The following is a 13840-nucleotide window of genomic DNA, read 5'->3' on the forward strand; positions in this document are numbered from 1 at the left end:
GCACATTAGTATTTTTAAACACTTGATAGTGTATGGAATACAGTATTTATAATTAACACTATAGATGGTTTATAGGATAGACTGTATCAAACATATTTAACTAATATAAATAAAATAAGTGGTTAATAAAAGGTTAAACATACCATCATAAATACACAAATATAATAGAACCAGTAGAGACAGAACTGTACTGTCTAAGCACACATTATCCCACCTCATGCCTCTTCTTCCTGGCAGCTACTCTCAAAATACAAATGCTCATTACTTTCTCTCAAAACAATAGTAATGATTGACCCCGTTCAAAATATGGTATGGTATCAGCAAGGGTGTAGCTACCATAGGTGCAGGCAGTGCAGCTGCTATGGGGCCCAGAGCTGAGAGGGGCCCACCTTCCCTGTCAAAGTTACATGTGTTATACACATTTTTCGCCATTGGGTGGTACGTAGGGGTCCTTTCAAACTTTTTCCTTGGGGTCTGCAATATATCTAGGCTGTCCCTGGACCTGCTCATTGTAGTGTGGTATAAAATGAACTGGAGGGCATTTTAATGTTATATAATATGAATCGGGGCACTGTAATGAGGCACAATAAGAACGGGGAGCACTATATATAATAATGTGAATTGGGGGTACTGTGCGGCATAATGTGTACTGGCAGTTCTGAAATGTGACATAGGGTGAACTTAAGCACTACTGCGATTCATAAAAGAAACTAGAGCACTACTCTATGGCATAACATTAAATACGACTCTACTATGGTTCAGAAAATGAACTAGGGCACTATTATAGGGCATACAATAGCCTTGTCCCATCCCTGTCACTTCTGTTCTGGTGGCCCTGCCTCCCCTCTCTCTTGTCCCTGTCACCCCTAGCCTGTCCCATCCTTGTCACCTCTATGCTGGCCCTGTCTCTCCTCTCTCCTGTCACTTTTTTTTGAGGGGTGGGGGCACCAAACTCTAACTTGTCTCTGGGCGACAGGGATGAATTTATGTCACTGGTGGGTACTGTTGGGAAGCATATGAGTGAAAAGCTGGTAAGCAAGGGGCATGTTACATGTGAGGAAAACTGTGGTAGGCAGGGAAGCATGTAAGAAAAAAGCTGGGGGGCAGGAGTGGATTGAGGAATAAAATGGTGGGCCAGAGGATGTGAGGCAGCTGTTGGGCAGAGGGGCTTATACAGGTTGAGTATCCCATATCCAAATATTCCGAAATACGGAATATTCCGAAATACGGACTTTTTTGAGTGAGAGTGAAATAGTGAAACCTTTGTTTTTTGATGGCTCAATGTACACAATCTTTGTTTAATACACAAAGTTATTAAAAATATTGTATTAAATGACCTTCAGGCTGTGTGTATAAGGTGTATATGAAACATAAATGAATTGTGTGAATGTAGACACAATTTGTTTAATGCACAAAGTTATAAAAAATATTGGCTAAAATTACCTTCAGGCTGCGTGTATAAGGTGTATATGTAACATAAATGCATTCTGTGCTTAGATTTAGGTCCCATCACCATGATATCTCATTATGGTATGCAATTATTCCAAAATACGGAAAAATCCGATATCCAAAATACCTCTGGTCCCAAGCATTTTGGATAAGGGATACTCAACCTGTATTGGAAAAGCTGGAGGGGAGCATTTGACAAAATGTTTGTAGGGCACAGGGCATATGAAGGATGAACTGGTAGTTACAGCAGGGATGTGCAGTGAGGTAAATTGCTGGGGAGGCACTGGCTAGTGCTAGAGACAGATTTACACACAATATATGAGCCCAAGGGCGCATGTGGGCATTATACAAAGATGTAGCAGTATATACTGCTGGAAATTTGGTGAGTTTTGATCAGAGATGTGCAGAAAAGATAGGGAAGGCACCGCCTCACCTGCCATGGACTGTTTACTCCAGAGTTTTGACTATAAAAATGATTAGACCACAAGCCATTGAGTTACAGGGATGTTTGAGTGAAAAGCTAGTAAGCACGGATTCAGTATGATTTACCGGCGGGCAGGATGTCGCCTGTCAATATCCCAACAGCGGCATTCCACCCGTCAGAATGCCGGCAGTGGGGCGAGTGCAAAGAGTTCCCTTGCGGGCTCGCTGCACTTGCCTGGCTGCGGGTTCGGTGGCTCGCTGCGCTCACCACAGGATCTATTCTAATCTATCGGTGTCATGGACACCCACGAGTAGGAATAGTCCTGTTGTGCCGGGATTCTGGCTGGCAGCATTGTCAACTGTCGGGATTCCGGCGTCGGGATTGTGACCGCCGGTATCCCAACAGCCGGCAAATTAAATGCATCCTGTAAGCACATGTAGGCTAAGTACTGTAATTAGAGTAGTATAGTAGAAAGGGGCTTGGGAGTGCCATGGGAAAAGCATTTTGACATGGATGAATTGGAGAGGAGTGGGTACTAAGTCAGTTGTGGAGATGTGCCCTGTACCCCAGGACACATCCCAGCAGCAGCATGCAGGGGCTCTGTGTCCCCTGCGGGAAAACATGTCTCACAGCGCTGGGACAGTGTGTCTGTCCCCAGCGCCCTTTCAGTGTGTGGCAGCGGCGGGTGTCCGGTGCAGGGATCAGATGTCAGCGGAGTCGGGCAGCACCGCGGCAGCGGCGCTTTAAACTTGGCACCAATTTGGCTGCCAATAAGAAGCGCCACCCGCGGGATTTAAAATCCAGCGCCGTCCAATCATAGGAGGGCGCGGACGAGCCAAACGGCGCTCGCTGCATCATAGGCCCCGCCCCCAGCGTGTGACGTCAGACGCCGGGCGGGAGCCGAAGAAGAAGCCGCGCCGAAGAGCGGTGAAAAGCCGGGCGGCGCTGAGGAGAAGACGCCGTGGGAAGAGCTCCGGTGGTCGTGGAAGAGGCCTGAAGACAAGGGCAGCTCCAGAGAAGATGTCCAGCGGCGGCTGGACACGGAGAGGCGACAGCGGCGCCACTGGCCAGGATGGGCCAGTGGCAGAAGAGTGAAGAGGAGTGCTGGAGAGGCCACCAGTCGAGGAAAGCAAAAGAGCTAACGAAGCTCCCCCCTGGTGCCTCTCCCAACTGACAGGTAGGCCGGTGAGGGCGCCCCCCCCCCCCCTTCTCTCCTCTCTAGACTACCAGGGTCTTCGGGCATTAGGCCCGTGGGCACAGTCAGGCCACAGGCCTTTGGCAGCGCTGTAGGCGGGTACTAGGCCCGTGGGCAAGATCAGGCATTAGGCCTGCGGGGATATTACAGGGCATTAGGCCCTAGTTCAGTTTGGCGGACGCTAGGGATATAAGGTGGCCCTAGGCACTAGGCCCAGGTCACCCAACGGGCCCCAGGTTAGACGGGCGCTAGGCCCGTGGGTGATGTCAGGCCTCTGGCCTGTGTGTGATTAGGGGCTCTAGGCCCTGTAAATAAGTGATCCCCGAGGTGTGTAGGTAGGCAGGCCCCCTTGGCCTGAGCCCCATATAAGGAAGTGTACAGTGCCCACCCCCCAGAGAGCAGGTAGGGATTTAAAGGGACAGCACCGTTTTATCTTGTACTCTGATATTGTGATGTATGTTGTTACCGTGCAGGGCAAAGTGTTTGTTTTAAAGTTTGTGCATATTTTGTGTAGCACCACCCACACGAGCTAGTTTGAGGGCTCTGTTCATGTAGCTAGTGTAGAGGACGCACACTAGGGTAGTTCTTGGCCCTGCACGGCTGTTTTCTCTTTACCTCCTTACAGGCACCTGTAAGTGGAGAAGATAGGAGTGCAAGATTGTGACGGTGAGTAACATCTGTCCGTTTGTTCCTTTTGCGTGTGTTTGTCCCTATCTGTCTCCCTTCCTTCAGGGCGAACGGTGAACCTTGCACGCAGGTGCAAGGTTGAATTTACACCTGGTGCGAGAGTACCGATAGGTGAAATTCGGGCTCTGAGGCCGTGCGCCCAGGATGACCTTCACCTAGCCCGAAAGCTCCATTTTCCTCAGTTTCGGAGGGCGTTTCGGTCCACAGTTAGGAGGAACGGCACTCAGCAATCTCCTTCCCCCTAGGTCATCGTGTCCGGGTCCAACTGAAGATTTCCAGGTCCGTTGAAGGTTTCGGTACCTGAAGGTGAGAGAGTGCGGCGCCTGGTAAGTGGTAAATCTACACCTGCACGGCAGAAGGCACTACACCGCACCGCCACCCTCTTACATAGTATCTCACCTAGAGCTCCACAGGGACTGAATCCAGCTCTGGATAAGATGGTAATGTGTTGGGTTTGAGAAATAGGAAATTTGCTGTATATTTTAACATGGTAATTAGCATGGTGACAATCGCTGGGTATTTACTAGAACCAACGTGTCATGTTAGCATGCTGAGCATTATTATTATTATTATTAGTGGATTATTACTGCGAATAATTCATGTGCATTGACTAAATTTTAGTATTAAAGAGAATGTCCTTTTTTGGATAATTTGCCTCCATTACATATGTAGCAAAAAGGGGAAGAGTAATCCTCCAGTTCCTCGCTCTTCCGCAAATGTACTCTTTTTTTTTTACGTACTCTTCTTTTTAACCTGACTTGTGCTGAAGTACCATCCATATCCATCTCGTATTATCAACAGTGTGGACTTTACTAAATATAACTGGACAAAGTGTAGTAAAAGGTTTAGGTTGTAGCAGCTCTACTACAGCAAAATTGAGCAGGCTGCAGATTCATAAACTGTATGTACTAAGACAGTGATACACAGAAAGACATACCAGTTTAACAGAGATTACACTGAAAACAGTTATTTTAAAAAATACATTTTTATTCAACAGAAAATATGATTGCCATTAAAATACCAATGCATATCATAACAGCATAATACCAGAGGATTGATATAAAATATTTTGCATCTATATTTCCAAATACATTTTTTGGTTCATTTACAGTCACATTTTTAACATCCAAACCTGGTTCATATATAATCATATAGTTGCCATGTGGCTCTAGTATTAGCTCTTCGAGCCAGATTTAGAAATGATTGGGTTCAAGACCTGATAATTATAATTCCTTATCACTTACCGTGGCAATAAGGAATTCTAGATCTCCGGGTAGCACCAAAATCACATACAGGAGCCGCCCGGTGCTCTAATAGGAGCCCATCCCTGAAGTGTGTAAAAGTAAAGTGATCGCTAATGTGATCGCTGTATTATCAGATTCTGGATCCCTCTCTTGATACTTTTTGCGTAATGTAGCCCATAGGAAACAGTGGCTAATACCATCTGAACACGGGGTTAGTTGCCGGGGCCAATATCCGGAATGCAAAGGCAAATCTGACAGTTTAGCAACCCCCATTGACACTTGTAGGGGTTGCTTTGCTTTCGGAAATAGAGAGGTATCTGAGATATCTGCTGCAGTCTCTCCATGTTAAATGCTGGGATGCTTAAGTAAAATGTGTGGATACCACCTGAAAAAGGCTGTTTTGTTCTGGAAAAATGTTGTAAACAGATGCAATTATGCAATTCAATTGAAAAATACTGTGTAAACTGTGCTCTTGCTAATTGAAGTAGACCAACCAAAAAACAGCGCACAGCCAAGAATGTAGTCCTCAACAAATGCCTAGGCACCATGCTCACTACAGAGAGCTATAGACTGCTGGGTTGCATTTATCACACTGGCATGCCAAACGTCCACAAATAGGATCATGCACGCCTGAGCGCTATATATTTTGATTTCTTTGTATATTGTCTGTTTTCTTGGAATTGTTTGTGGTTCCTATTCAAAATATTTCTCAGGTTGCTCCACATTAGCGCACAGAGGCACCTCAAAATCCTTTTTAGTATAATAATAAGCAGTCCTTGGGCAATTTCAAGGATGAAAACCTTACAAAGGAGTGTAAAAAATATCAAATATAATAGTGAATTAATAGGAAATGAATCATTCTATACTACATATATATGATGCACGTCTCCCTCACGGACAATTCTTTTATTTGAAAACAAAAAACAGTACTACCTTCAGCAATGAGGAACTACAATGAGGACCACTTATATTAACTTGTAGAGAAACCTATTAGGAGAATGAGGAACTGTAGTGTTACATCTGAATACTACAGTGCCTTATGGCTAAAATAAGGAGATTCATTGTATAAGGCTCCACTCATATCTTTGGCACAGATTGCATATCACATGTTTTAATCTATTATACATTTTATTCTGTGAAACAAGATTTGATCATATAATACTTTCATTAACTGTTACATACTGTTGGAAATATACATGTCTGATGACATCCCCATGATGAAGTGATCCAATCAAATGTACAATAAACACAAGGGGATCACATATCCGTATTATGATGGGTTTTCTGACAGATGAATTGTCACCCATCTACCAGAGCCACAGCCTATATTGCATAGTATATAGCAGTCTAGTATACCAAGTCATTTAATGCTAAACCATAATATAAAAACAGCTTCTAGAAAAACCATCATGTTCCATTTGGATGTGACATTTTTGCTGGACATCACCAGTTTCTCTCAGATTTTTATAGTTATAAACTTCAATACTGAGTGAGCACAACCAGCCTGTTATTCATACTGTATACCAAAATAAATCCAACATAGCTGCTGCTACTGTTTTATCTGGACAACTTTGAACTTCCAACTTGTGTCCATGGGATACAGCAGAAACAGAATGTATGACACAAATACGGTAGGATAAAACTATTATTAAGCTTTATTTTCCTATTTGTCTCAAAGCTTCTATTTTTAAATTCTTCATTTACAGCAGTTATGGACAAAACACAGCATGTGATATAACTACAACCCCCAGGATGTTCCTCTGGATATTCATACCAGTAACTATTTTCTCTGTTGCCTGATGTATTAATGAATCTGATGCCAACACATTAATAATGTACCTTCTTACACGGTGTATATCAGAGTTATGCTCAAATGGATTTTTTGGCTTTCGCCAATGTACTGTGGGTAAACCATTAGCTACAGGGCCGTACATACGGGGAGATTTATCCCAGAGATGAATGCTGAGCGATCTAGCACGAACGCTCAGCACACATCTCTCCCCCGCTCAGCACACAGCACGATGTGTTCTGAGCGAGGAAGGGGGGACGGGGGGAATGCTCATTTCCAGTGATCTAACTAGATTTGGCCTGGTACCGGCGATAGCGTCACGAGGGTCCACGCATCGCTATCGCTATGGGGCATACACACGGAGAGATCAGTGCTTAATTTCTAAGCAATCTAGCCAGATTGCTTAGAAATTAAGCACAGATCTCTCTGTGTGTACCCCCCTTAATGCTGTATTAGCTACAGGTCTCTTACAATGTAATGATTCTTAGCAAATGTAACACAAGCCTCCATTAGGCATCAGGTGCCATACAGTAGGTAGCAAGTGCTGAAAAATGCAATATAATGCACATACTACATTTTAACATATATGCTTTCACTCAGCGGTGGTATTGTGGATTGCTAGTTAAGTCCTTCAGTATGACAATGGCTTCCATTGCCATAGCATAATTGTCCTAATGCTAAAACATAATTAAGGGTGCCACAACCTTTTTGGTTGGGGGGGGGGACGGGTCAGCGTGGGCAAGATACTATTTCACCCTGTCTCCCATAAATCGCTGAATGTTGCCCTCTCAGGGCACCTGGACTTACCTGCCACACCAGCTACCTGATGGCAGAGATATCTATCCATCTAACAACAGATGCGGTCTCTGTCAGCTTACCCGCGTGTACGGATCGCAGGGGCCGCATCATGATTTAATTTTCAGCAAAACCTTATTGGAAATGGGGTAAGATAGGGGGTGCCGTGGGGGAAAGGGGTGGGATAACAAAGGTGAGCTGACAAATGGGTGGACAAAGGTGGGTGAGAGAAGAGGTTAGTAACAATTGAAGTGGTAGGTGAGAAGGGTACAGGGCAGGTCCCAGAGGAGGGGCCAGCACACAGTAACTAGTCACACACCTTAAGGGCTGGACCTGGATACAGGGGGGTGGAGGGCCCTGGAGGCAGGTGGAGAAGGGCTGTGGGGAGGGCGGAAAGGGTATTATCTCCTTCCTGACACTGCCTGTATTAACTGTAGATGGCAGTCGCACTGCGCCCCTTAACCCAATACTTTCACAGACACCTCTCAAATATTTAGAGGTGGGCAAGCCATTCACTCCCCGACCCCGCCCGCCCCTGTTCCTGTGCCTATATACATAATTCACAATGTCAGGCTCTCAGAGGTCAAACAAAACCAATTAGAGATGAAATGACCTACAACACATTGCAGCAATTCATTGTACTATACTATAATGCAAGTTACATGACCAAGGGAGCTGTAATTAGTCACAGCATGACATTGACAGGTTGCTGGCTTGACCTTTCTGTTCCATAGCCTTCATTGAAGATGTTAGTGTTCCTTTGGAGTAAAGCTTCCTCTGTTATGTACTCATTCATTTTCATCTCTGTTACAACACATAAATACAGTCATCACATATGTGCAATAACACTGATGAAACAAAAGACGTAAAACATGGCAAGTGCATTCTTATACTATAACCCTTCCGCAGAAATCTATAGAAATATTAAGCAATGAGGTCAGTCAGTTACCACAACACCCACATGAGCGAAAGCACACACACACTGTGATCCTGACAACATGTAATAGTACATATACGTGGGTGGCACTGCATTTATTTCTACAAGGGCCGACATTCCCTAAATTCATTGCATTTCGGATGAAGAGCATGTTGTGTATTTTATGAACAGTTACTTATATAGTACCAGCATATTAAGTGACACTTTACACCTGGGAACAAAACAGTAATAAAACAAAACTGGGTAATAACAATCAGACATAAGAGGTAAGAGGGCCCTGCTCGTAATTTTACAATCCATGAGAAATTAGGCACTGATACACAAGGATAAGTGCTACCTATTTCATATTGGTCCAGACAGATTGCAGAGGTTCTTGGGGCCAGCGGTATGTGAAGTGAAAAAAGAGAGAATATTTAAAACAATGGGCCTAATTCAGACCTGATCGTAGCTGTGCAAAATTTTGACATGCGGGAGGACGCAAAGCACAGGGCTAGTCCGCCTCGCATGTCTGGCAGTCCCCTTGCCGCACAGGTACAAAAGCATCGCACGGCGGTGATGCTTTTGTACCTGAAGAGTAGCTCCCTAACAGCGCAGCCACCGCGGCCTGTGACGTCATGCAGCCACCGCGGCCTGCCCCCCGCACAGTCCGGGCACGCCTGTGTTGCCAGGACTGCGCCCCCAAAACGGACGCCCAATGCTGCCGGCCCTCCCGCCCAGCAAACGCCTCTGCCTTTCAATCGACAGGCAGAGGCGAGGGGGCGGGGGCAGCACTGACATGCGGGGTGGACTAGCCCTTTGCTGAGCGTCGCCCCGTATGTCTGGAAAGATGATCGTAGCTGTGCTAAATTTAGCACAGCTACGATCAACTCGGAATGACCCCCATAGTCTTTTAAACTGCTGTGTTTTTGCCACTGCTCTGTTGTTTAATTTAGCCAGTCTGCTCACTGCAGCCTTGTCCTATATTGGTGAACAACACTGTCAGCTGTGAGGTGGTCAGAATTGACTGGAAATGGGAGGGAATTAATGTTATACCCCTTTCACACATATGTGATGTGGGTTGGGGCTGCGTTACCGTCTGCTGGGATCCTGGCGGTCAGCATACCCATCCGGGTGCAGGGGAGCGAGCGCAACTAAGCCCCTTGCGGGCCCGCTGCGCTCGCCATGCAGCGGGCAAGGTGGTTCGCTGCGCTCATCACAGTTTCTATTCCCACTCAATGGGTGTGACAAAATTTCTAGTGTTCGGTATCCCAGCGTCGGCATGCTGACCGCTGGGATCCCGCGCACCGATCAGCTAACTGCATCTCCATGAAAATCCCGGGTTTTTGTACTTGAACATGCATCTACCTGGGATTTTGGTATGTCTGAAAGCAAACTCTCTTTCCCAGAGATGGACTGAGACTCTGGAATTTGCCGGCTAGCTATACCAGGCAATTTTCTGGGTCGCAAGTCTAATGGGGTTATTATTTAGGTTAATAATACTCTAGGAACAAAAAAAGGACAACATTGTGCGATTTTAGCTTTTTATGTCAGTTTAAAAAAAAAAAAAAAATGAAATCCAAAACCGGTCTCAGCGATTTAGCAAACCCAAAACCGGACGATGTTTTTCACTCTTCTGCACTCAGGGCATCTCTCAGTAAATAATCAGGGTAAAGTGACAGAAAGCAGACCTCTGAAATGACTTTTTCCTTCATAAGAATACATTAGTTGTTGTCTACTTAGAAAGCAATTTGCTGGAAAACATTTGGACAGATATTGTTTTATGAGCAGTAAAACATCTTTTTCTTCAGTGGTGTATAGAAATCCTATAAACTTTCTCTTTTTATGGAAAACATCCCAGCATCACAGAGAAACCTATAATTAGGCACATCTCAGAAAAATAATCTGCTACTGAGCATATATAGCAAGTATTACTATGGCATACTATACAACATTCTGAGCCACGCAGTGGTGATGTTGGACGCAGTAAGGTAATGTTTTTGTCTGTGCATGTGTCTGAGTTGCACCACACATGTATCCCAATGGTGTTCATTCAGAGTCGCAGTACAGATTCAGATGTATGCACCAAGAAGTGTATTAGAAATGTGTTGTGCGCTCACAGGGGGTTGTATAATCAGATGCAGATGTAACTGTTATGGGTGTGTGGCTGAAAGTGGTTGTGTACAGAGACGCTGAATGCTCACATTGGAGGCCATACTGAGACAGATGATAGGCACATAGCATGGGGCTGTTGCAAGTGTCAATGTTATGACAGATTGCAGCGTCTGTAGTCACTGACAGTGGGCGTCTTAGTCCTTGCACATTGAGATGCACAGCTGTACACCACAAAAACCGCAAGGATGACTGCAACTGCAGCCAACTCAGAATCAGTCCTAATGAGGCAAGAGCCCACCCCCCTTAACAAACCCCACCCCCTCAATAGACTAGCCCCCATTTGGGCTGCTTTCCTTGGCTGGTTTTCCATCCCAATCCGCCCCTGCCCTTAGGGGAGGTTTATTACAATTCTAATTACGTAGTTTTCCTATTTCCCACCTGATTAATACCTACTGTATGTTACATTTCAGCTTCCTAACATATCGGGAAGTCAGAGAATTAGTGATGAGTCAGTCAGTGAGTGAGGGCTTTCACATATAGATAGATAGATAGATAGATAGATAGATAGATAGATAGATAGATAGATAGATATATTGCTGTATGTGCGATGTAAGAAAACCTGTGGGAGAAAATGAATAGGAGGCTTAGAGGGACATGTACTAAGCAGTGATAAGAGTGGAGAAATAAGCCAGTGGAGAAGTTGCCCTTGGCAAGCAATCAGCATTGACGTAACATTTATAATTTGCATACTATAAAAGTATACAGAGCAGCTGATTGGTTGTCATGGGCAACTTCTCTACTGGCTCACTTCTCCACTTTTATCACTGCTTAGTACATGTCCCCCTTAGAATGCAGTCAGGCCACATATGTGTAGCACCATACATAGGGCCTAATTCAGATCTGATCGCTGCTGTGCGTTTTCGCACAGCGGGCGATCAAACACAAACTGCGCACACGTATGCACTGCAATGCGCAGGCGTGCAGCACGGCTACAAAGTGGATCGCCGCTCAGCAATGGGTTTGTGCGAAGGAGATTGACAGGAAGAGGGCATTTGTGGGTGTCAACTGACCGTTTTCAGGGAGTGTTTGGAAAAATGCAGGCGTGTCCATGCATTTGCAGGACGGGTGTCTGACGTCAAATACGGTCCTGAATAGGCTGAAGAGATCGCAGTGGCTGAGTAAGTTCTGGGCTGCGCAGAGACTGCACAAAATCAGTTTGTACAGCTCTGCTACACATGCGTTCACATACTTGCACAGCTAAAATACACTCCCCCTGTTGGCAGCGACTATCCGATTGCAGGGCTGAAAAAATCGCTGTCCAGTGATCAGGTCTGAATTAGGCCCATAGGTGCTTTAAAAGTGGAACCTGAACCAGTTACTTTCAATCTGATGAAGTCACTAACATGAGTGGAGGTGGTTGATAGATAGACAGTCAAAAGGTCGACATGGTCAAAAGGTCGAGGTTCCTTACAAACTGCTAAAGAAAAACTGTGGTGACAAATGCACCACAGTTTGTGATACAAAGTTCATACTGCAAATGTGTTGTGTTTTGACTAAAATTACATCTTGTTGTATTTTGACCATAATAATATCTTCTTGTGTTTTGACTATAATCACATATTGACACTTGTGACAGTAACTGCTGTGAAAAGTTCATAATGACGGTCAGATGTAATAAGCCTTGAAAAATTATACATTTCACAGTGATAAGTACCAATTAACCATCTCCTAACTGTCATTTTTCAAACCCAGCCTATAACATGGCAGTTAGGAGCTGATTGGCTGGTACTTTATCACCGTGAAATTGATCACTTTAAGGGTTAGTACATCTATGTTTCTATGTCTATCTCATCCTAAGTGTTATATTAATTATCATCTAAAATTAATTTGAATACGGGTTCCTACTGTAAGTTGAATAGCTCCAAAACGAAGGTGCTCCCTGTCAACTTCCCCCCAGCTTTATTACAATTTTTGAAAGCTCAATACACTTACACCTGGCAGGATAGAAGCTTTAAATATCTGGAGGTTCAGATCACCACAAAAGTGGCCTACCTTATAGCCTCCCCTTTCACATGAAAATAAATGTCACAAATGACTTCAGAATGGCTTTGAAAATGATGATTCTCCCCAAGTTACTGTATTTGTTTAGAACAATCCCTATTTTACTCCCTAATTTCTTACTGACCAACTTTAATACTATTTTCACCAAATGTGTCTTTTCGTATGGGCTCAATGGGCAGTTACCCAAGGGCCCCAGGAGTATAAGGGCCCTAGGCTGATAGCTGATGGTCCCCTTTTTCCAGACATACCAGATTTTTGAAAATCTGCCCTGGAGAACCAGAGATAACCAACTACACAGCAGTGGCCCCATCCAAGCCTGTTAATTGATCTTCCCAGCCACATATCTCAGGTTCTTTCTGACTGACACTGGCAGCTTGTCTCTACTTGTCTCTACTTTATCGTTGGTGGATTGCTGTGGCTCCTGAACTCTGATCCCCAAGTCCCCAGTATCTCCTGAAAGGTGGAACACTCTAGTATTTTTTTATCCTATTAAAAAGCTAACAAATCTATTTCCAGGAACTGGAGATACTGTATCTGCAATCAAGCAATCAGTCCTCCCACCAGAAAGTGATGGATATTAAGCCCATTGCAGTATCCACCCCTCCCCTGTGAATTAAACACCCCCTACCGCCCTGGAAGTCATGTACCGAAGCCCCTTCATTCAGCCCAATGCCCCTTCTACAGTTTAGTGTTCCCCCTACCGCTCCATCTCCCACCATATGCAATAAAGGAGTAATTAGCAGAAATTACTGCTCCAGGTCCTACATGCTGTGCGGAAGACACAACACCCACTACCACCTGTGGAACATCAAAGCTGCCACTGATATCACTCCCCACCCCTATCATTGGAGGATTGGTAGGGGTCCCAGTGCATTGCTTTTCCCAGGGGCCTACACTGCTGTTAAGACGGGCCCTGAGGAGCTTTGGCGTTTCCCGATTTACACCCCTATCTACTAGCATGTATCCTGGCTCAAATAGGAGTGTGGACTATTCAGGATGACCCCAAGTTGTGAGTTCTGTTAGAACGAGGTATGCTGTCCCCATTCCCTCTAACTGATATGTTAAAGTTACTGGCAGACAAAGGAAAGTATGTTAACCAGAGAAAACGGCTGCGCTGAATGTCAGAAGTGCAATGAAAAGAGAGCCAACATATGAATAATATAAAAAT

At 44.8% G+C, this 13840-nt stretch overlaps 1 protein-coding gene across 1 annotated transcript in view; it reads right to left on the reverse strand.

Annotated features, from left to right (window-relative positions):
* Positions 1–4793: 4793 nt before the first annotated feature.
* Positions 4794–13840, reverse strand: part of LOC134932005 (transient receptor potential cation channel subfamily M member 7-like) — a 359306-nt gene continuing 350259 nt past the window's right edge. The window contains exon 35 of the mRNA XM_063925995.1: positions 4794–8387. Within this exon, the coding sequence (XP_063782065.1) occupies positions 8269–8387 (119 nt within the window). The 3' untranslated portion in view covers positions 4794–8268. The remainder of the gene's footprint in view (positions 8388–13840) is intronic.

The sequence above is a fragment of the Pseudophryne corroboree genome, chromosome 6, assembly GCF_028390025.1.
Source record: "Pseudophryne corroboree isolate aPseCor3 chromosome 6, aPseCor3.hap2, whole genome shotgun sequence".
Classification (NCBI taxonomy): domain Eukaryota; kingdom Metazoa; phylum Chordata; class Amphibia; order Anura; family Myobatrachidae; genus Pseudophryne; species Pseudophryne corroboree.